The sequence below is a fragment of the Phoca vitulina genome, unplaced genomic scaffold (assembly GCF_004348235.1).
Source record: "Phoca vitulina isolate PV1807 unplaced genomic scaffold, GSC_HSeal_1.0 scaffold47, whole genome shotgun sequence".
NCBI classification, from domain to species: domain Eukaryota; kingdom Metazoa; phylum Chordata; class Mammalia; order Carnivora; family Phocidae; genus Phoca; species Phoca vitulina.
Genome location: NW_022589750.1, coordinates 142,664 through 167,130, shown reverse-complemented (window position 1 = coordinate 167,130; position 24,467 = coordinate 142,664). Strand labels below are relative to the sequence as shown.

General features: G+C 44.1%; 1 protein-coding gene across 3 annotated transcripts in view; it reads left to right on the top strand.

Annotated features, from left to right (window-relative positions):
• The window catches only part of ANKFY1 (ankyrin repeat and FYVE domain containing 1), an 84,640-nt gene that overhangs the window by 39,188 nt on the left and 20,985 nt on the right, over window positions 1–24,467 (top strand). For all 3 annotated transcript variants that reach the window (XM_032432023.1, XM_032432024.1, XM_032432025.1), the window contains exons 4-11: window positions 3,439–3,574; window positions 7,414–7,537; window positions 8,496–8,645; window positions 9,902–10,067; window positions 15,760–15,964; window positions 17,274–17,342; window positions 17,542–17,741; window positions 22,425–22,522. In XM_032432023.1, coding sequence (XP_032287914.1) covers window positions 3,439–3,574; window positions 7,414–7,537; window positions 8,496–8,645; window positions 9,902–10,067; window positions 15,760–15,964; window positions 17,274–17,342; window positions 17,542–17,741; window positions 22,425–22,522 — 1,148 coding nt within the window. The remainder of the gene's footprint in view (window positions 1–3,438; window positions 3,575–7,413; window positions 7,538–8,495; window positions 8,646–9,901; window positions 10,068–15,759; window positions 15,965–17,273; window positions 17,343–17,541; window positions 17,742–22,424; window positions 22,523–24,467) is intronic.

Sequence of the window (24,467 nt, the reverse complement as noted above, 5' to 3'; positions counted from 1 at the left end):
TGAGAAATGGCCATATTTTCCTGATTTTTTTTTTTTCTATCAAATGATTTTGGATTGTATCCTGGACATTGTGATTATGTTTTGTAGACTCTGGGTCCTGTATCATCCTCTGGAGAATACTGAATCTCTAAATTCAGACTGAAAGTTGTTTCACCTTCCGTGGGTAGTGGCTCAAACATCACTGCAATTCTTTTTTTTTTTTTTTTAAGATTTTATTTATTTATTTGACAGAGAATGACACAGCGAGAGAGGGGACACAAGCAGGGGGAGTGGGAGAGGGAGAAGCAGGCTTCCCGCTGAGCAGGGAGCCCGATGCAGGGCTCGATCCCAGGACTCTGGGATCATGACCTGAGCTGAAGGCAGACGCTTAATGACTGAGCCACCCAGGCGCCCCTTTCACTGCAATTCTTGAAGCTAGGCTGGGACTCTTCCATACATGAGTATCTCAGAGGTGAGCCTTTGTTCATATGCAAAATGAGGAGATTTCCCTTGCTCTTCAGCTCCCCCAGACCCCTTTTCTTGGTGTACCTGGCCAGAAAGATGGAGTTTTTATTAGAGGGTTAGGCATCTGCGTGGTCACCCATCCAGGAGGGTTGCTTCTTCAGGTTTCCTCCCTCTACAATTCAGCTACTTTTGTGTACTTTCAGAATCATCAGGTAGTTGTTTTTAGCTATAATCAGTTAAAATGGGATGGGTTGTTACCCTGTCGAGACAGAGCTAGAACGTCTGTCCTTTTATTCCTTTTTGATACAGGGATGATTTAGAAGTATGGTTTGGGGTTTATTTTTATTCCCAGGAAGTTATAGTTAAGGGCGCATCCTTAAAATGACTAAAGAGCATGCTTTTACTGATAAAAGATGCTGTCTATCACAATTTTTTAATTTTATGAATCAAAAACTTCTGTGTAAAGTAGATGAAGAAAAAATAGTTGGAAACTTCAAGACAATTGAGTTAAACCAGAGTCATAGTAGGATATTCAAAATACTTTTCTCAGTATTTTAGATTAAATACAGGATTTAAGGGCACCTGGGTGGCTCAGTCGTTGGGCGTCTGCCTTCAGCTCAGGTCATGGTCCCAGGGTCCTGGGATCGAGCCCCGCATCGGGCTCCCTGCTCCACGGGAAGCCTGCTTCTCCCTCTCCCACTCCCCCTGCTTGTGTTCCCTCTCTCACTGTGTCTCTCTCTGTCAAATAAATAAAATCTTTAAAAAAAAATAAATATAGGATTTAAGTAACGAAATTAATTCCTCCGTATGCTTCATTTAATGGCTAATTGCCTACCAATAAGTTTATTCCCATTTTTCCCAAATGTATTATAAAACATTTTTTAAAAATCAAATCAAAACTACAACCAGAAAACCTGGCCATATAGAAAATCTCAAGTTCTCTACAAAGTGTGGCTCTGTGCACCCTGGACTGCTGTGAAGTCAGAAGTTGAGGTGTTCTTTTTCTTTTGATCCCTGCAGTCACGGAGTTTTACCAGCGTGTGTGCTGGGCCTGCTGAGGGGTGACTGTCTCTCGCAGCAGGTATACCACACAGGTCATGGAGGCCAAATGGCTTCATTTCTCAGAGTCTATTCCTTTGCGTCTCCTCCTGGTTTATAGGCTCATCAAATTGAACAGCCATTTGTGTGAGTAGATTGGTAGCAGGAGACTGCATGATTCGCCTAAGAGCGCATGCCCTCCTCCTGGCTCAGTGCTTTTTGTCCACCTTTACCCATGGATGCTTAGTCAGAGTCTCAGAATGAATTTATTTTCACTGTAGTTTGGAGATGAAGGGAAGAGTCAAGGCAGGAGTGGGAATGCTTGGAGATCACTTGAACTTTACATCATTTGAAGTTTTGAGGGCTCCCAGGAAATCCCTGCTGACTGTGGTTTTTAAGAAAATTATTTAGGTTTTGACTTATCAATTGTCAAGTTTATTGATTTGGATAATCGGGGGAGGGTTATTAAAGGAAACCAGCTAAATTTTAAAACAGAATCAGGGTGCCTGGGTGGCTCATTCAGTCAAGCATCTGGCTCTTAATTTCAGTTCAAGTCATGATCCCGGAGTCCTGGGATTAAGCCCCACGTCGGGCTCCACGCTGGGTGTGAAGCCTGCTTAACTTTCTCTCTTTCCTTCTCCCTCTGTCCCTCCTCCTCCTCTAAAAAAAAAAAAAATCAGAGAAATAAAAAATAAGCCCAAAGAAAAATTAGTTATAGATCCTACCAGGGTTAATATTTTAGTGTATATCCTTCCAGTGTCTCAACAGATAGACAGGGGCACCTGGCTGGCACATTCGGTGGAGCGTGTCAAGCATGTGATTCTTGGCCTTGGAGTAATCCGTTTGAGCCCCATGTTGAGTGTAGAGATTACTTAAAAAAAAAAAAAAAGACTGATAGTCTGTTTATGGCCATACCACCCTGAATGTCCTCAATCTTGTCTGATCTTAGAAGCTAAACAGGGTTGGATCTGGTTACTATTTGGATGGGAAACAGACACAAAGCTTTGTGTTTGTGTGTGTATGTGTGTGTATACATACTCATACACATATATATACACACACACAGATCTCAAAAAAATGAGATCATTTAATACATGTATTTTTAGCCTTTCTAAATAATCTTAATTGATGCAAAATTTTCCAGTGTGAAAATTTTGAAAAAATTTTTGAAAAAATCTTCAAGATTTTTGTTCATTTTTTGTTATTAAAAATAATACTATCTTGACTGTTTTAGTATACATATTTCTCTGTATTTGCTCAGTTATTAGGGTAATAATCTACATGTATAATTGGTGTAAGAGGTTATGTACTTTTTAGGAATCTTTGAGAGACAAAAAAATATATTCTAGTTTTGTGTTTGTAGTTACTGGTAAGGTTTACCGAACATTTTTAGTTAACTTTGTAAATTACCATTCATAGCTGTTGCCCATTTTCCCATTGGTTATCCATGTTTTCATGTTTATTTATAAGATCTTTTCATTGGAATATAAACTCTTTGTCCTATATTCAAAATATTTTCCCCCAATTTATTTGATTTACATCTTTTTATTTTATTTTTTTTAAGAGAGAGGGGGGTAGGGAAGGGGATGGGGGAGAGGGAGAGAGAGAATCTTAAGCAGGCTCCACGCCAGTGTGGGGCTTGATCTCACAACCCTGAGATCGTGACCTGAGCTGAAATCAAGAATCGGACGCTCAACTGACTGAGCTACGCAGGCACCCCTTGACTTATGTCTTTAGTTTACTTCTCTTACTTACCACCCTTTGTAAAACTTGAACATTTTTCTGAAGTTAGATGCTGCCCAGAATGCTTAATTGCCATTTTTGATGGCTGCATGATATTTCTTTGAGTTGAGGGTACCAGAATTTACTCTATTAGCCTAAAATTTTAGGGATCCTCAAGCAGACTTAAGTGTGTCATTGGTGCTTTGTTTTCAGTGTCTCTCTTTCCTTAACCAGATGCTAACCCTGAGGTGACAAGGACGATGCTCCGTTGGATCTACACGGATGAGCTGGAGTTCAGAGAAGATGACGTGTTCCTGACTGAGCTGATGAAGCTGGCGAATCGGTTTCAGCTACAGCTCCTCAGGGAGAGGCAAGTCACAGCACATCTATTCAAGCACCTCACATGGTGGTGGCTGAGCTTTAATTATGCCAAGCTCTGGGAAAACAGCTTCTTCTGCTAATGTAAATAACTTTTGCAAGGTGTTCTTTTAAAGGCAGTAGTGGGGAGAGAATTTTATCTCCCTTGCTTTGTGTTATTTTGTAAGCTAAATTTTGCCAAAGCTTTTAGGTATTCTCTTTTCTTTCACTGATTTTTTTTTTTTAAACCTGGGATTACATAATTGTGTGAGCTGATAAACTGAATATGAACTAATTCAGATTATAGTGTCCAAACCCTCAGCTTTCCCTCCAGTACCACCTCTTGTGACATTTATTCTACTTTGTGATGTGATATATGTACTTGGTGAAGTTCTTGGTCATATTCTTTTTGTTAGAAACTCATTAATGCCTGAATTAATACACAAGAGTACAGCTCAGTAAGTTTCATAGACAGTGTTTCTGAGCTCTTACTTCATTTGATACTGCTTTTTAGGTTCCCAAGGACATAGCCTGCTGTGTTTTTTTATATTGCATTTTCTCTGTTGCTCTCCCAAGTCGGCCTTCCAGAGCAACAGAAGACCCAGTGTCACACCTATGATGTCATGCAGAATGCCCTCTGGTTTCTGCTGGGGATGTGGCCCTTGGTGGTCAGTTTGGTTGGAGGAATGTCTTTCACATCATTGAGTGATCTCTTATATCCCCTTGGGTGCCACGGGAGTGGCTTTTCTCCTGGGTGAGTGAAGGGATGGTTTCTACCATCAAGAGGTACTCCCCCTGTTGTGTTGCCCTCAGAGAGCTAGAGCTGCTTGCTCTTTCCACCACAGGGCTGGTGTTTACCGGGCCTCCATGCCCCACGTGAATGAGTTACGCAGCTTCCTCCTAACGCTCTATGATTGAGGTCAGCTTTGAGTGCATTTTAATATCTGAATCCAATAACAACAACAACAACAAAACCCAAACAGGTCTAAGGTAGGCACATATAGTATTCAGTTAGCAAAGCTAACTTGACCGTGGAGGCCTTGCTGTGAACTCTTTGGTTTGTTTGGGTGTTTGAACCATCTGAGTGAATTGAAAATGATTTTAATTAGATTGAATATGATTTGTATCTTTTCTTTTTCCAGATTTACTGAGCTTTTTTCCATTGACCTTGTCAAACTTGCCTGTAAATTAAATTGCTTTGATAAAAATGCCTTGGGGTTGGAGTAGTTTAGGTAATTGTAATTTGTGTAATGGATTCTTTAATTAAAATGTTTGTTTATTGACTGGTTAGGCTTCTTAGTCATCAACATTACCAGATGCTCAATTTTGTACCGTTGGGTGTGGGCATTAAGTTGTTATCTCTTGCTGTGGCACTGGAAGACACGGGGTGGGCGGAGGTCAAATGTCGGCTTTTAAAAGGGCGCAGAGTGCCCACTGCTGTGCGCAGGCGGAATCACACATCTGAGATAGTAAGTGAAGCGTTGTCACAAATGTGTGCATCAGTATGAAGTAGGTGTCACTCATGTTTGTAATGTCGGGATCGCGGAGGTTTGGGATTGCTATCACCAGTTTGATGAAAAGGAGGTTTTTTTGCTAAGTATTGTCAGAAAGATACTTTTTTTTTTTTTTAAAGAGAATTAATAGTAAATGCTAAAAATTGATAGTTGCTATAATAGTTGTTTTCGTGTATAAAATACAAGCTCAGCATATGGCATTTGGAAAATATAGACTAATATAGAGAAAAAGCCCTAAGTTATCCGTAATTCAGCCACTGTTAACGTTTTGTTGTCTCTCCTGTCAGTACCTTTTCCACACCTCCTATTCATGCACATGGGAGTGATACTGAAACCAGACAGGAGTTCGTGAGATGCTTAATACAGGCTTGATTTTGTACTTTGAAAATTGTTTTTGTACATCTATATCCTTTTAGTGCTCTAAAATTAAAAACATGTATGAACAACAAAATTGCTTCAGAGGAAAGTTAGTCTGTCCTGCTACTGTTGAAAGAGAAGATAAGAACTAAGAATCTGAATTTTTAGGGTGCCTGGGTGGCTCAGTCGGTTAAGTGTCTGCCTTCGGCTCAGGTCATGATCCCGGGGTCCTGGGATTGAGTCCCGCATAGCCTGCCTCTCTCTCTCTCTCTCTCTCTCTCTTTCTCTCTCTGTCTCTCTGTGTCTCATGAATAAATAAATAAAATCTTTAAAAAAAAAAAAAAAGAATCTGAATTTTTAAATAAGATGACATGGTCTTGGGGCGCCTGGGTGGCTCAGTCGGTTGGGTGTCTGCCTTCGGCTCGGGTCATGATCCTGGGGTCCTGGGATTGGGCCCCGCATTGGGCTCCCTGCTCCATGGGAAGCCTGCTTCTCCTTCTCCCACTCCCCCTGCTTGTGTTCCCTCTCTCGCTGTGTCTCTCTCTGTCAAATAAATAAAATCTTAAAAAAAAAAAAAAAAAAAGATGACATGGTCTTCTATGTAAATGTAAATTTATGTTACGTAAGCCATGTCGGTTACTAGTTACACGCTTTCTGAATAGTGAATGGCATTTTGGGGACCCCAGCGTGAGGTGAAAATGAAGTTTTCTGCTGGTTGAAACAAAATGTCTGCCTTCGGGAAACACATTTGAGTATCTTGGTACGAATGTCATTTGGCAGCAGAAAGGAGAAGGGGATTTGTCTGTCAAAGTGCTTTGCAAAGACCTCTGCAAATACGAGTCAGTAGTCCCTGCAGTAGGACGTTAGGATGGCAGTACCTGGGTATCTATGTGTGTACTGTGGGTGTACTGCGGGTGTACTGTGTGTGCACTGGGTGTGTACTGTGTGTGCACTGCAGGTGTACTGTGTGTGCACTGGGTGTGTACTGTGTGTGCACTGCAGGTGTACTGTGTGTGCACTGGGTGTGTACTGTGTGTGCACTGCGGGTGTACTGTGTATATACTGTGTGTGTACTGTGTGTATACTTGGGTGTACTCTGTGTACTGTGTGTGCACTGGGTGTGCACTGCGGGTGTACTGCGGGTGTACTGTGGTGTACTCTGGGTTCATTGGTGTATACTGTGGGTATAATGGGTGAAACTCAGTTGTGTCTCCATTTTCTAGTGGGCTTTTAAATGTCAGCTTTATTGAGTGATAATTCACACACCGTACAGTTCACTTCGGGAGAACTTTTCGGAGATGTTAATTTGTTGAGCAAACATAGAGCCTCCTGTGTGAAGCTAATTGGAAGCCTCGCTGGTGGCATAATAGAGCTGTGCTCGTGGGAGCTGCACACATGTCCTGTACAGTGAAATAGTAAGGGAGTGAATTTGACCTATTATGTGTTTGATTTTGCAGGTGCCTGTGTATGATTAGTGAGTTTCATCGAATTACTTATAAGTCAGTTGTGGGGGGGGTTATGCTTATCATGTTTATTTAATCTTTTTTTTTTTTTTTAAGATTTTATTTATTTATTTGAGAGAGAGAGAATGAGAGACAGAGAGCATGAGAGGGAGGAGGGTCAGAGGGAGAAGCAGACTCCCCGCCGAGCAGGGAGCCCGATGCGGGACTCGATCCAGGGACTCCAGGATCATGACCTGAGCCGAAGGCAGTCGCTTAACCAACTGAGCCACCCAGGCGCCCTATCATGTTTATTTAGAGGTTGTTTTGATTCTGACCAGAATGGTCAATGTGCTATAATGCAATTCTTGTACTTTTAAAATGTGGTAGCTCAGCTGTAAATGATTCCTCACTCCTCTGCTTATCTTGTACGTTAGTGTTATTGGACATAGACTGCCAGTATACCAGTTGTAGCTTTGATTTGTTCAGTTATGAATCCGTTTGTCCTAATGATGCTGTTCATCATTAATATTCTCTTGCAGATGTGAGAAGAGTGTTATGTCTCTGGTGAACGTCAGGAATTGTATTCGCTTCTATCAGACTGCGGAGGAGCTGAGTGCCAGCACGCTGATGAACTATTGTGCAGAAATTATTGCCAGTCATTGGGTGAGTGAGAGATTGAGGGGTGTGAGCAGAGCACCCTCACAGCAAGCCGGAGACCTGGGCTCGGGCCTGCTTCTGTGGAAAGTTACCTCTCTGGCTCCTACTTGGTTAGATGCCATGTGAGATTCTTCTGGGCTCTAAAAGTCTCATTCTCATTTGAGAGTAGAGAGGCAGAAGTTAGTTCAGGTTAAGAAACAGGCTTGGAACAGAGGGACACCTGCCTGCTCCCTCTGTCTGCAGAAGCTGCCCGCAGGCCTGGGGTGCTCGGCAGTGCTGTTTCAGGGCATCTCTGGGCTCTCCAGCACCTGGAGAGCATCGTTAAGTTTTGATTTGCTCTTCTTCGGAAGTGTTCGTCATAAAGAACAGTTTTTGCATTTCTTTGTTGTCTTTGCATTTTCTAAAAAATCATGTCTAGTGCTATGTTTTATAAGCTAGTTCCTACAAATTGTTTTGTACTTAACAACATTGTGAGAAAAGGTGTCTAAAATAATTGGATTGTAAAGAATTGAAACAGGAGTGGCATTCTTTCTGCTAAGATAGAAATATAGAGATTTGCAGTAGTGGAGACCACCTGTGACTGGGGGGGGACTCACCTCTGGAAATTCCGATGAACTCCACAGCTGCCATCTTTGTAGGGGGTGAGGACCCTATTTCCCCACCCCCCTGGAGGGCTCCTTGCAGTGTCCTAGGTGGGTGTCAGTGTTGCTGTCCCACAGTGGGGCTGCGGTGGACGGTTCCGGCTCTGGTTCCTGGCTCGGCCTTTTACTCCCTGTGTGAACCCGAGCAAGAGTTACTGAGCCCCTTTGTACTTTACCTTCTTCATGTGTGAACTAGAGATGGGGAATGCCAAGCCCTTTAAAGTAGGGCCAGACACATCCTGAGGGCTTCTTCATGAGCATCTGTTGTTGTTACCGTTGGTGTGTTGGGTCTGCTCTGCTTTTCACTGTCCTTCGGTCCTCAGGACGACCTGCGGAAGGAAGACTTCAGTAGCATGAGTGCCCAGCTGTTGTACAAAATGATCAAATCCAAGACCGAGTACCCGTTACACAAGGCGATCAAAGTAGAGAGAGAGGATGTGGTCTTCCTCTATCTCATTGAGATGGACTCACAGGTACTGTCGCTGCTTTTTCCCAAAAGCATACATTGCTTGTTTTTTTCTAAAGCGCCCCTCACTCCCTCTGAGCCGTCACCAGCACGGTCTCTGATGTACACGCGTCTACACGTGGTTCGTTCAGGGCAGTCTGAGCTTTTCCTCTTACGCTCCTCAAAACCCTTCCAGCCTCTGCCCATTTCCAAAGCCACTTCCACGTGTGTAGGTCGTGTTGGAGCAGTACCTGACTTCCAGGTACCAAAACCTGCTTTAGTTTTCTTTTGCTGTTGTAAGAAATTGCCGCAAACCTAGTGGCTAAAAACAACACAAATGTATTATCTTACAGTGTTGTCGGTTGGAAGTCTAGTGCAGGCCTCACCCATCTGTAGTTCAGGTGTTGGCAGGCTATCTTCCTCTTTGGAGACTGTAGGAGAGAATCCATTTCCTGATCGTTCGGGGTATTGGCAGAATTTACTTCCTTGTGGTTAGAGGACCAGCGTCCCCGTTTTCTTGCTGGTTCTCGGCTGGGAGCTCTTCTTGGCCTCTGGAGGCCACCACATTCCTCCTCCTTCTGAGCCAGGGTCGGTGCATCAAGTGCTCGTCACATCTTTCTGACCTGCTCTTCTGCTTCCCTCTTTCTCTTCTAAGGACACATTTGATTAGATGGGTCCCTCCAGGATAATCCAGGATGCGTTCCCTCAAGGTCCTTAACCTTAATGACATCTGCAAAGTCCCTTTTGTTGGGGATGGTGGCACAGGTTCCAGGGACTAGGACATAGACATCTTTAGGGGCTATTACTCTGCTGACTTCACTGCCCTATGAAGAAATGCAGTTGCTCTTGACAGATGGGAGCATAGTGTGCTTTATCCTGGGTGTCCAGCATCCGGGGAGACATCGTGCTGTGCGGGGAATTAGATATTAAGCCACAGTCTTTTATGAAGAAGTTAGCCTGTTCCCATCAGGCTCTGACCCTCAGCCCTGGCCTTTGTGCTCCTACAGCACTGTCTGCATTTCCCTCTTGGTCCTGTATTGTCTTCCATGGTGTTCTGTGTCTGCTCTGTGATCCCATTAATTCTTTGTTCCCTGGGAGGCATGTGCCTTGAGGAGGCCCGAGAGAAGTTTGTGAATTCATTGGGATTTGGAGAGTATGTAGTGTTACAGCACTAAAATTTGGTGTTTATATAAAAAGATGATATGTAAGAGTCCAACTGGGAGAGATTAAAATCAGTTGTATTCTCTACTGGCTGGTTACTAATTTACAAATTTATCTGTGCAGCTCCCTGGGAAGCTGAATGAAGTGGATCATAACGGAGACCTTGCTTTAGATCTAGCCCTGTCACGACGACTGGAGAGTATTGCCACCACGCTGGTTAGCCACAAGGCTGACGTGGACATGGTCGACAAGAATGGCTGGAGCTTGTTACACAAAGGAATCCAAAGAGGTAGGGAGAAGCAGTCTACTTTGTATTTCTCTCTGCGAGCAATTTTACTTTAATCTGGGTAATTTTTGAAGATTCTCTGACCTTGTTGCACACGTTGTGAAAAGCTTCTTCAGTCTGCACGTGATGTAGGATGTGTGATCGGTGGGAGGGGGAGCCAGTGTCTGTACCATGTTTCTTAGGCTCTTGTGGGGTCAGCAGTGCCCCTAGGAGAAGGACCAAGGAGAGGGCACCTCCAGAAGGACCTTGGACTTGTAAACCGTTGACATGCATCACTTTCTCGAGGACTTGTGCCAGGAGGACTTTACTTGTATCGGGGATTATGAAAGAGGGAAAGGATCAAAACCATGCACATTTAAAAAAATTCTTGGATTCAGAATTTTCACTTGTATAGGTTAGACTTCTGTCATGGCAGAGTGATGAAGTTTCATTTTGTTCTAGGAAGGTTATTTGAGATTGTAGCTACATTTTGAGTATGTTATTCATAGTGGGAAGAATATGGAAGTGATAGAATTAAGATCAAAACATTTTAATCTTAATTAACTTTTCAAGGGAAAAAAATACTAGTCTTTTTTGTTTTACGTTTCCCATGGCCTTATTAATTCTTGAGTCCCAGATGGATCCTGCTTGCGCTGTTTCACAGTAGTCCTGTCTGACAGAGTGAGAAGCTGTCTAGAGGCAGAGTTCCAGCATGCAGTGACAGCTTTCACAACTGCCAAAGTCTTCATTTTGTAGATGACCCAATTGAAGTGCTTGGCCAAGGCCACTTTGTTTACATGCGGACAACAAAGACAGAATGTACTGATTTCCGCACATCTGAATCCTGTGTATTCAGCCTTCCAGTCATGCGACCATCATTATTATGCTCTATTTTTATGCTATTATTGTGCAATTATACCATCATTCTTATATTTACTGTCATTATTGTACTGTCATTATTTGTATATATATCCTATTAAAATTCACGAGTTGCTCTTAGTTGGTGGAATGTTGTTACTTCAGATATGGTCCTGTTGCAGCCATGGCTTTGCTCTTTTTGGGCAAAGGTTTTAATATAAATATCCCTCAAAGCCATGTGTTAGAGTGTTAAGCTTGCTGGCTGGCGGAGAGGAAAATGTTGCTCATCGTCGGGAAGGAACTCCTTGGAGTATGTCGGTGTCGAGAGCAGATGCATTTCCCAGGCTTCACTCTGCACTGTGCAGAGCCGTTGGGTACTTAGCGCACTGGGTGTGCGTGTGTGTAGTGGGGAAGGTTCCCACCACATGGGGAATTATTTTTCCCATACTGTGTGGTGTCTGAGATGTTTGTTTTGGAAACAAATGCACTTGTTACTTAAAAAAAAAAGAAGTCTCAGAGTTGTATTTCTTTCCTCTTAGGGAGTTAAGTTCTTACGTGTGATGAAAAAGCATCTTTGACGAGTTATTAAATATTTTGGTGATTGCTTAGTTACGAGAGTTGCCAAGAATTGGCGATGCATTTTTGATGCTTATTTTCAGGTGCTTTAATCTTCCACTCTGAATTGATCCGTTGCCTGCGAGCCTGTGCATACCAGTGCAGGTACCATCGTCTTGATGGCTGCCGGCTCTGGAGAGGGGGGCGCGGCGTGGGGGACCGAGTACTGGCGGTGGAGCTAGGGTGCGCCGGGGTTGGAATCCTGGCGCAGGCACCTACTCAGGGGCCTTGGACCCGTCACTTAGTCACCGCTGGGTCTCCTTTTCCTCTTGTGCAGAGCGGGAGTCCTTACCGCTTCCCAGTGTTCACAGCACACACAGCACGGTGACTGCCGGGCGGTAGGGCAGCTCCCTGCCGCCGTGCCACCACCAGCTCCAGTTCCCATAGGGGTTCTTGCACTCTTCCTTCTTTAGCTTGAGCCATCAGTCTGTGGATCTTCCCAAGTGATTAAATTGAGTCATGTACTTAATTTTAACTGTCGACCTTACTTGAAGTTCATTGTAATTTGAGCAAAGATCTTTCTTATGTGAGATGTGGGCCTGGTTCTGGGCTCCCATTAGAATCTGTACCAGTCAGTTCTGTGAAGAATGACATGGGCAGCTAGTGTCTGTGGACGAGTCCACAGGAGGCAGACAAGTGGCCAGAGGTCTGGGCAAGAAGGTGACTCCTTGCTGTTTACAGATACCTGGTGATCAGCATTGACCTTGTCATAATCACTGCAGTAGTTGTGCGCACTGCTTGCAGTCTCTTCACAGACGGTGCCACCACCTGGGGCAACAGGAGGCCGGCTGCATTCACGGTGAACGTCACTGGGTTCCTGAACACAACCCTGCTCTGGAAGCTGCACTCAAGGAAAAGTTACATGTGGAGTTTAGGTTTGATGTTGTTGTTGTTAGGGATACGTTGATGTGGACAAGTCATTACCGAGATGCCTCGTTTACCTGGTAGTGCCGCTGAATGAGGTTGATGGAATAACCGACTTTTAAGCAACAAATGGTTTTTGTTGTAATTGTTTTTGATGGAAATCTAAGATGTGTTAGAAGTTTTCTTACTGACAGAAACTTTATAAATGGTGCTTTTGCTGTTTTCCATTCTCTCCCTTTGTTCTGCTCTTTGATGTCCATTGTCTTTTCCCTCTAGATTGTGTACCCATAGGCTTTCTTTTAATGTTAACACGTCCCCAATTTTCAATTTCCAGTAATTCCTAAATAACTTTTTGTGTGGGGTGCATGTATTTATGTGCATATATATGTATAAGTAAAGAAAAAATCTTTGGCTCTTATTAATCCAAGTAAATCTAATCTAAAAGCTATAATTCTTTTAAGAGGGCTTAAGACAGAAAGTCTTTTTTTATTATCCCTCTTCCATCCCAGTCCAGCCATTGGTCGGTTGTCCTATACACTTGTTTCTGTGGACAGTCTTGCCTGGTTCATCTTCTCTAGGTATGGTGTATTTTAAGTTTTTCATCAAGCCGTCTTCTTTTAGCTTTACTGTGTTTCTCTCTTAGTTTGGAATATGTGCTGAGCTTAAAGGTGTGAAACTATACCCCACCTCTCCCCTAGCATTGTGTACATCAGTCTTTTCATTTTAAGGGCCTTTATCCCAACAATCCTGAATTTTCTTTTCACTTCCAGAGTATAAGTGGCTTTCTCTGGGATGTTGTATTCTGTTGCTAATGTTTGTGCTTATTCTGTCTTAGGCCGAATCTCTGTTGTTCCTACCCCACTGTGTATATGTATATGAATAACAATGCCCTGACCCAGCCTAGCCCCCATTGTGCATATTACCTGTTTCTTTCAGAGCTCTACCAATATCTTGTTGTAAAGAAATCTGATTTTTGGTCCTTTGCATGTGATGTTCGTAAAGATTGCACTTTCCCCCAGGCCCCAGGAAAAAACCGGGGGCTAAAGAAGGGGCTGGTTAGAGAAATCTGAAGTTGCCTAAAGTCATAATTGATTGGAATCAGAGCCAGTCTGTTGAAGTAGGATCTCATAGCCTTGACCAATCTGTTTTCTTCCCAAACATCTCCCTGGTACCTGTTTTATATAAGACAGTGGCAGGTACAAAGAAAAATCAGAAATGGATCAGTCAGCATCTAAGTGGGCTGTGGCAGCCTGAGCACCTCCATGCCAAAGGTGACATTCTCTGGCAAGATGGCCCCTTGGAAGAAAGTACAGAGCCCCGTGTTAGGCTCCGCACTCAGCAGGGAGTCTACTTGAGGATTCTCTCCCTCTCCTGCTGCCCCCTTCCCCTGCTCGCCTGTGCGCTCTCTCTCTCTCTCTCAAATAAATACAATCTTTAAAAAAAAATGAGCATAGGAATACAGATAACAGACTTGAGAACTTTGCTACTCCTGAGCCCTAAGCCCTGTTCTAGATGTTGAGACTGCAGAAGTATAATTGAAGATGAATGGTACTGCAAGGTGTAAAAGAAGACTTCTCATAAGTGACTTTGAAAGGAGAAAATCATCATCTGGAGGTTGGGATTCAAAGGAGCATACATCTATCCACAGCACTAACAGAATTAGGAATCGATGAACATGTCTGGATGCAAAGACAAAAACAGATCAGCTGTGGAAAGAATACCATTGTCTATGATCTACGTAGCAAAGAAGTTCTGCGGCACCTTCGACAACCTGGCCCATCCCAAGACTGCGCACACGCACGAGACGTAGGAAGTCCGCTGAGCAGCGGTGGCTCTGCCTTTGGGGGATCTTCCAGCTGAAGAAGGGTGTGATTTGTAAGAAATTGATCCTATAGACCTTGGTGAAGTGGAGGCAGAATCTACAGAAAGTAGCTCTGAATCTCAGGTGTACCTTTGGGACGACTTAGCGAAGTGCTGTGTCACACCCGCCAGAGTTACACCTGGCCCGGAAGGGGAAGGAGGTGTGCTCTGAAGACTTCCCTGCAGTGAGCTCATCGGTGCTGCTTGGAGGTGCCCAGAAGAAACCATTGCTTCCCCTCCAGCTAGACAGAATGCCTCTAAGCAAGCATCGTGCGTTTGTAACTGGGTGATTGCTTTGTTAATAGTTCATTATCTTATGATGCATTGCTATTCTTGCCTTCTTCTCTTTTTTTTTTAAGGTTTTATTTATTAGAGAGAGAGAAAGCACAAGCGGGGAGGGTGGGGAGGGGTAGAGAGAGAGGCAGACTCTCCTCTGAGCTGGGAGCCCAATACTTTTTTATGCATAGTGAGTGTTTTTGCATACTTTAAGTTGTACATGGAATTAAATCCAAGGAAGATTGAATTTTAAGTAATCTCACAGCAAATTTATTTGCTCAATCCCTATCATCCTCCAGGTTAACTTGACAAGCACACTTTAACTGCTTTTCCACAAGTATTTTTGACATGAAATAGTCAGATTACTTGGTTCTGAATTTAGCCATGTTTTTACAGAACTGTACACCTTTAGTATCTTTATGTAAACTTAATTCTTGGCCTTTTGTCAGGGTGTCAAGGTAGTTTCTGTGTTTCCTCATACAGAGCACTGTGAATAGTCAAAGACAGCAGTTTGAGCTGTCGAACTTACTGGATTTTATGTAAGTTATTCAGAATTAATTTGGTATTTTTAAGTAGTCCCAGGCAGACTCTTGCACCAGTAAATGCTCCAAGAGTTACGGCAGTGGAGGGGACTTAGGAGGAAGCTTTGTTTTGACAACCACTTAATTTACCATGTGGAGTTTTTGTAAAGAATAATGTGTACAGATTCTTGGTTCAAATATTCAGTTGAAAATTTCTTGTTGAGACTGTTAGTTTGTACGTAATAGATTGAGAACATTTAATCACAATAAATCAATCAGACAGGGTCATACTTTGAACAGGAACCTGTATGTAAGTATAGCAGATTGGCGGTAAGCGTTGCTCAGGAGCAGACTGTGGTCAGGAAATGAGAGAGGGGCATCAACTGTGTTGGGGGGGAATCTTGAAACCCTCTTTGAGAGCTGATGAGTAGGAGAGGCCATTAAGTGTAGAAGCCTGGTGTAGTTAAATAGTGATGTTGAGGTGAGGGGGCAGGACAGATGACAACAGGTAATCAGAAATTGAATGAAGCCTTTGGAATTCAAGTATGTGACTTCGTGATCTTGATGACGAGTTTCCACTTACAGGTGTCCCAGAGGTTCTTCTGCTAAGACATGCCCGGTTGTTCCTCTACTTTGTCTGCACTTACTGACTTTCCGAGGAAGCATTGGCCAGTAGCTTGCCCTGGGGTTGTCATGGGTGACCGTTTTTGTTTCTTTTCAAGGAGATCTCTTTGCCGCCACCTTCCTCATTAAGAACGGCGCCCTTGTCAATGCTGCTACGTTGGGTGCCCAGGAGACACCGTTGCACCTTGTGGCTTTGTACAGTGCGAAGGAACACTCGGCAGATGTGATGTCTGAGATGGCCCAGATCGCAGAGGCCCTTCTGCAGGCTGGTGCCAACCCCAACATGCAGGACAGCAAGGGCAGGTAAGCGGGGTCAGACGTCTGCTCCTAGTGCTGTTTCCGGAGTGGTATTTTATGGTGGCGCACAGCTAGCAGACAGGGGCTTGTTACTCAGTGTGATTTTCACTGAAGTCACAGACATTGGTTTGTTAGACAGGTGAGAGGCACGACTAAGCTCAGGGGCATTTGGGGAAATCATTTCCCTGCTGGGAGCTGAGGTCCATGGATTTGTAAGCAGTTTCTGTCTTGTTCAAGTGGTCACTGGTCCAGTTGCTCCAAAGGAACTTTGTCCCGGCATCTTTGTCAGAGCTGGTGGGGTACTGTGAAGAAGGGGCACACTCCATCTCAAGGCGGTCTGATTGTTGGGAAATTCTGTGTTAAACCCAGTTCTCACTAGGTGTGACTACTCTGGCTTCGGTCGGCTCTCTGCAGAGCGCATGTCTTCCTCCACAACACCTCTGACGGCCGTTGTGTTCCTTTGCCTCTTCCCAGAAGTACCTTGTTGAGGACCCCTTGTGGTTTAGAGTCTGCGGAAAGGCCGCGTATCTTTGGGGCGGCAGTATGGGAGGCACAGAAGGGGACCTCCAACAAGTGGGACCCACTTTCTGTAGTCACAGCTCAGTATTTTATACCTTGGAAAAGCCTCTCACAAAATAAGAACCGAGTTCTGTGTAGTTGTCAGAATAAGAAAATAGACATGTGTGGAAGGATTCCACAGTTAAGTCAGATGGGTCTCTGAACTCTCATTATCGTGTGATAACTACTTTATTTCCTGAAATAATTGCATCCTTTTTACCTTCTGTTGAATCTTTAATTTTACTTTGTCCGGCTGCAGCAGCCGCTGGTGGCGTATGCCTCAGAAGGGTCCCGGGGGTGGGGGGGTCTTTCAGGGCACGTGAGGGCTGCATAAACGCATTGAAGGGCAGTCAGAAGCCACTCCCATCAGCCCCTACCTGTTACCACACTGTGTTCGAGCATAACCCAGAGTTAGAGGAAGAAAAACACTTGTTTTCAGAATTGTGGAGGATAGGTGGGGAAATAGGTGTACATGTGTAGAAACTGTTTAAGAACATGAGTAATAGGGAGTGTCAGCATTTAACTGGAGAGTATTTTATGTCTCTCTTCCTTTTGTTGGTTCTTGTCCTTTTGGCCACTGACTTGACTAAATGGTGACATAGAAGCAAGTCCATTTTCATTCTTTGATACTTGGTCATGATTTTGGAAAGCTGTTTGCTGGGGCAGAAAGAGACACTGTTGCAGAAACGTGGGGTTCCTCTGGGTCATCCTGACCCACGCCTGTTCTGGGTTGACCCCTCTTCTCTCTCGTCCACAGGACTCCCTTGCATACGTGCATCGTGGCCAGGAATGAACGTGTGTTCAGCCAGTTGCTGCAGTGCAAACGGTAGGACGTGGAGCGCTGGAAAAGCAGCCGGGAGGGTGGGATGATGCGTGAGACACAGCTCCTTTAAAATGTCTTTTAGTGTTGTGAATGGTAATAAGTGAAAGTCAACGAGAAATTGTCATTCAAAATGTGCATGAAGAGACGATGAGGCTGTTGGCAGAGGATTGTATGTGCTGTTCGCATTGCTTCCTTACTTCAGGCTGGATCTGGAACTGAAAGACCACGAGGGCAGCACAGCTCTGTGGCTCGCGGTGCAGTACGTCACCGTGTCTCCCGACCACTCGGTGAACCCCTTCGAAGACCTCCCGGTGGTGAATGGGACCTCATTTGATGAGAACAGCTTTGCAGCCAGACTCATCCAAAGGGGCAGCAACACCAACGCACCGGACACTGTCACAGGTAACACGTGGACCCCCTGAGCTGGGGCTCAGGTCCGGGGGTCCATGAAACATCACATCAGCACTTGTACCAGAAAGTTAGAAAACAAATGGCATAGTATTAGGGGAATCAGTCTGTGCTTTTCACTGTAGTAAAAGCCTGAGTTATTTTTTTAATCTTACGCTTGAAGAAGTTCAACCAGACTCTGAGTCTGTTAAGCAGAAACACTTCCATTTATTTGGTGCAGTGAGCTTCAGAACTCCTTTTACACTCTTAAAAATTATATCCCCAAGTATTTTAGTTTCGGTGGGTTATAGCTTCAGTATGTAACATTTTAGAAATTAAAACTGAAATTTTTAAAAGATGTATTAATTAATTTAAAAAATAACAAACCATTATATGTTTAACATAGCATTTTTTTATGAAGAATAATGTTCAAAACACAATTAGTTGCAAGAGTGACTGGTTTCTTGTATACAAGATGCAGATCTGTATTCAACCTTTTGAGATAAGTTGTTTTGGTTAAAGTATGTAAAGAAAACATTCCCTCACACAGTTATGTAGCTGGAAAAGGGAGGCATATTTTAGAGCCTTCTCAGATAATTGTGGATGTGTTTCTTAGATTCTATAGCAAGCAGAATTGACCAAGTGATAGTTTAAAGTCAGTTGCAATGTGGAATCTGAAAGTGTGTCAATGAATTCTTCATACTCTGGTGTATGAAAATCCGTGGTCCATTTGTGCTTGAATGGATCTTTTCTCCATACATGATTTTATAACATCATGACTTGATTATTTGAAAAATAGTGGTTCACTGAGTACACCAATCTTCCAAATGTTTGTGTATTTTAGAATGGCATTTACTAATATCATCAGTGATCTCATCAGAAAAGTCTTCCAGTGTTGATAAGCTGCCAAACTTGCAGTTTTGGATAAAAGTTTTCCAAAATTCTGATACTCACTTGCAAGATCCAAATTTTATCATTCGGTACAATATTGCCAGTTGTTTTTCTTAAAGAGATAGGCTCACATTGTTCATTTTCAGGAAAATGTCTGTCGGATACTCCTGTTTAAATAACCAGTTTGTTAATCAGTCCTTCTTTCATGAAAGTTGTGTTCCATGAAGTAAACTGCTAGCTTAGCTTGCAGCTTAAACAGTGGCTCCCGTGCCTTTCCTGGAGACCACTGTGGGACTTCGTTATGCCGCGGATGCGGTTTTATGCATGCTACTTACTTTGTCACACAGAAATGTATCTTATTTTATGTATGTATTTATTTTTTTTGTGCTTTTCTTATCAGATGTTTACTAAAGTCATAGCTATTTTCTAAATGAATATCCTTTTATTGGATTTTCCCAGTTACAAATGAAATGTCACACAGAGTTCTAAAAGGACAGGTACTTGTTGAAATTTAAGAAATTTAGTAATTTTTACTGCTTTATCAAGGAACTGCCCCTTTTTTGGCTGGTGCATGGTGGTAAAGAGTAATGCAGTGACTATGGGTACATGCTGGGATTCCTTGTTTATTTGTGCTCACGCCTTAGTGTGACCTGCTGGGGGACGAGCACACATCCAGCGTTACTGTTACGGGAACAGTTTTGACCTCATGGGCCCCTGAAAGACACTCAGGATCCCCCAGGAATCCAACAACCACACTTTGAGAACCACTGTTTTAATGTGGATATTTCCTTGATCTGACTAAATAAAATATGGGGATATTTTAAGGAGAAGGATCCCATTGTAATCTGTATTGCTATGTATAAAGCGTGGGTGGGTGTCATTGATGAGGGGAATGGGCCAAAAAAGGATGGATATTAAACAGCCCTTTCCCTGAAAGAAGTTAATAATTTAAATAAAGATCAAATTAGGGCGCCTGGGTGGCTCAGTTGGTTAAGCGACTGCCTTCGGCTCAGGTCATGATCCTGGAGTCCCGGGATCGAGTCCCGCATCGGGCTCCCTGCTCAGCAGGGAGTCTGCTTCTCCCTCTGACCCTCCTCCCTCTCATGTTCTCTGTCTCTCATTCTCTCTCTCTCAAATAAATAAATAAAATCTTTAAAAAAAAAAAAAAATAAAATAAAGATCAAATTAAATCACCCCTCTGGTGACATGAAAGCTAAAGGCAGGGCACTCCACACCAGGGGGATCAGGAAAAGCTTCTGGAAACGAGATTGTTACTAAATTGCTCTTAATTTATAAAGGTATCGTAGTTACTGGCCATAATTTTACTGTTTTCTAATGTAATCATATTATATGATCATTGCATTATATACGAAATTAGTTCTTTGATATTTAGGGCTTGAATGTTAGGTTCCTGCAGATCCAGTCTTTTTATTTTAAAGATTTTTAACATTTATTTATTTGAGAGAGAGTGAGGGAGAGAGAAGGAGCAGGGGGAGGGACAGAGGGGAGGGAGACACAGACTCCCTGCAGAGCAGGGAGCCTGGTGCAGGACTCGATCCCTGGACTCCCGGATCATTACTTGAGCCGAAGGCAGACGCCCAACCAACTGAGCCACCCAGGCGCCCTGCAGATCCAGTTTTTATGAAAGCTTGATACGTACTTGACAAGAATGCAGAATTTTTTTTGTTAAGATTTTATTTATTTATTTGAGAGAGAGAGACAGAGATAGCGAGAGAGAACATGAGCAGGGAGGAGAGGGAGAAGTAGGCTCCCTGCTGAGCAAGGAGCCTGACGCGGGACCCGATCCCAGGACCCTGGGATCATGACCTGAGCCGAAGGCAGACGCTTAAGAATGTGCATTCTTTCACTGTTTATGTCCTGCTTAGTCTCTGCTTATGTCCATGCATCAAGCATGTTCATCATGCTGTGTAGATCTTACACATTAACTTACTGTTAGACTGCTTGATTTGTCAGTTTTGGGAGGTATATTAAAATTCCTCATTGTGATTATGGATTTATCCATTGTCTTGCTTGTTCTGTCAGTTTTACTTTATATACTTTGAGTTTTAGTGCGAGTTCAGGATTATTATTTTTTCCTTGTTCTAATTGTCCTTATACATGGAATGCATGTTCCTCAGCATAATGTTTTAGCAGTTGAAGGTCATCTTTATTTGATGGGGAGGCCCATGTTCATGTTTTGTGTGCCACAGAATGACTACAGAAGTGAAGATGGGACCCTCATTAGGGGTCTCTAAGTTAGGGTGGCTCTCAGCTAGGGGTAGAATCACAGTCTCTGAGAGAAAAGGAAAAATGGCATGAAAACAAAGCGTTTGTCCCATTTCTTTTTTTTCTTTTTTCTTTTTTTTTAAAGTAGTTAACATACAGCGCAATATTGGTTTCTGGATTAGAATTCAGTGATTCATCAGTTACATACAACACCCAGTGCCCTCCTTAATGCCCATCCCTCATCCACCTCCCTGCAGCAACCCTGTTTGTTCTCTGTCATTAAGAGTCTCTTATGGTTTGTTTCCATCTCTCCTTCTTTTCTTTTCCCCCTTCCCCTGTGTTCATCTGTTTTCTTTCTTGAATTCCATGAGTGAGATCATATCGTATTTCTCTCTCTGATGGCTTATTTCGCTTAGCATAATACAGTCCAGGTCCATCCATGTCATTGCAAATGGCAAGATTTCATTCTTTCTGATGGTTGAGTAATATTCCATTGTGTGTGTGTGTGTACACCACATCTTCTTTATCCATTCATCTGTTGATGGACATCTGGACTCTCCGCAGTTTGGCTATTGTTGATAATACTTATAAACATCAGGGTGCATATGCCCTTTCGTATCTGTATTTTTGTATTCTTTGGGTGAATACCTAGTAGGGCAATTAGGGTAGCTCTATTTTTAACTTTCTGAGGAACCTCCATGCTGTTTTCCAGATGGCTGCACCAGTTTGCATTCCCACCAACAGTGCACGAGGTTCCCCTTTCTCCACATCCTCGCCAACACCTGTTGTTTCCTGTGTTGTTGATTTTAGCCATGTCCCATTTCTTTACCTATTTTTAGTCCTGGTATTTAATTTGAGTTTTCAAATAGCATAGCTGCAGCACATGAGATTCTGGGTTTATCCGAAGAGGAAATGGATGTTAATAGAAAGGGAAACGATGCTTTGGGGCTAAAAACATTCCATGAGGGAAAGAAGAAAATACATGTTTTTTTTCCCTAAGATTTTTATTTAGGAAACAGTGCTAAGCAAAACATTTCTAAGCCAAGAACAAACATATTTAAGGCCTTAGGGATAAAACGTAAAGGGCATTTTCTGGTAGAACTTCAGCTCACATTGTCTTCGAAGTGGTCATTCTAGGTCCAGAGGTTCTCAGACAACTGTCCCCCTCCCCTGGACTTTTGGCAACATCTGTAGACATACTTGTTACAGCAAGGCTGGGGGTGCTGTTGGCATCTAGTTGTCATACCGTATGCAGAACAGACCCCTCACAACAAAGAGCCCCTGGCCCAAAATGGCAGCAGCACCACTACTGAGAAACCGCGTTCTAACCCATCCTCGGCAGGAGACAGAACTCACCTCTGGCCCCGGGCGGCGTCCAGTGGCAGACTCTGAAAGAATGAATGTCTCCTGACTCCCATACCAAGTCTTTGTTCCACCCAGGCCTATCCGGTGTCTGCGTCCATATGCAGAGAGGGCCTGTGTGGACGTGGGTGTGGGATATGGGTTTGTCCGTTGTGGAAGGTGGGCGAGGAGGGGCTTGTTGTTGTGCAAATGGAAACGAGTGTGCTCACTGTCCCCCAGGGAATTGCTTACTGCAGCGGGCGGCTGAAGCAGGGAATGAGGCAGCGGCTCTTTTCCTGGCGACCAGTGGTGCCCAGGTCAATCACAGGAACAAGTGGGTAAGTGTGCCGGGGTGGCCAGGGGAGCAGGGTGGGTCTATGCAAGAAAGGCAGCACTGGTTGTGTGGCAAAAAATAGCTTCTTTTTCAGTTTTTGTCTGATCATACATGTACTTGGTTAGAAAACCAGGGTGAAATGGATGTTTTGTCCCCAGATACTGGTCGGTTGATTCATTCAGCAACCAATCCCTAAACATTTGTGGAATATCAGGTCCTGACCTGGATGCTGTGGACATCTAGGTCTGCTGGAGACTGCCAGGCTCGTACGCACAAACTACCATCATAGAATCTCCATTTTTAATAATACTTTGGTTTACAGAATCTTTCCTGTGCGGGTGCTTATTTAGTCTGGGTCTCAGGCTCATAAGGTAGACTGCACAGTGTTCTGGTCAAGCATGGCCTTGGGGTAAGACTTCCCATTTCTCACCCTGCCCTGTGTGATCTTAAGCAAGTTACTGACCCTTTGTGAGCTTCGGTTTCCTTCTTTGCAAAATGGGATTCACATTGATTTCATCAGGTGTGGATTAGGGAAAAGGAAAGGGCGCATGTAAGTGCTTGTTAGCATAATGGGCTAGGACATCGGGTGCTATGTGATGTTATTTTCACTGCTATTTTCATATAGGGAGGCTGTGCTTGTCTCTAAGGTCACGTTTACTTTGCACCTTTGTGCTCAGAGCTTTGAGGATGTCGGTTCTTTTAATTCTCAGAGTGGACCTGGAAGGAACATTCTCGACATGTCCAAATCCCTCGTTTCAGGGCAAAGAACGGTGAGGCTCTGAGAGGTTAAGTGGCTCACCAGTGACGGAGCCAGCATTAAGACTCAGGTCTAGGATGGAAGGTTGCACACTCTCTTAACAGCGCCGGGCAAGGCAGTACACACAGTAAGCTTGTGCATGAGACACACCGAAGTGTCTCGGAAGCTCAGGGGAGATGGCAACACCATCCTCTTCCACCATTCAATGTGCTCACCTTTCTGCACCTAAAACCGTGCACGGCCTGCTCTCGAGCTGAGCAGCAGCATGTCCCTGAGTGCACTGGTGGCTTCCTCGACTTTGCTTCGGCCGTTACGTGTGTCTGTCTGTGTCTGTCTCCTCCGGCATCATCAGTTTTGCCCACTGTTCATTTCTCATGGTATGGAGCTCACATTGTCTACCAGCCGTTCCTTCGCTTATACCCTTCCTAACAAAACGGGGAGAACCCTGAGATGCACCTCAAGAGACCCGATTTGAAGGCAAGTAAGAGCGACAGTGGAGAAGGGTCTGGAATGCTGGTTGAGTTCTTTGGACTTTATCCTGTGGGAAGAGAAGATCCATGTGAAGGGTTTTGAGTAGACAAGTGGTCCTGGGAAGCTGGCCCAGTGGGTAGCACCGTTGAGGTCGAGGCCGGGGCCGGTGGGAGTCACCTAGACTGGTAGCGAGTAGTACTGACCTTGGATACTGAATTTGGACCTACAGGGATAGGCTTCAGAGGGTTTATGGAATTATACTCGTACCAGCTGGGGCTCTGCGAAGCAGGGTCAAGAGGGGGTGGAACGGCCAGATGCAGCCATGAAGAGAACGAGAATTGCCAGGAGGAGGAACTGCTGCATAGCGAATTTGACTTTGTGACTGTTGAGCAGAGATGTCAGATGGAGGTCTGGGCGTGACAGTCCTGTGCTTGCAGACTCTGGTGGGGTCATAGGGGCCAGTGAGCATTCCCAGTGCGAATGTGGAGGGGAGGGGGCTGGAGCAGAAGATGGTCCCACAGAGGAGGACACTGTTGTGAGGCCCTCCACACCGGGACACAGGTCGATGGGGAAGGGTGTGTTTGTGGGGGGCGGGGGGCTGAGTCCCGTGACACAAGGACACAGGACACTGAGTGAGGCCCTCCACACTGCAACACAGGTCGATGGGGAAGGGTGTGTTGGTGGGGGGCGGGGGGCTAGGTCCCGTGACACAAGGACACAG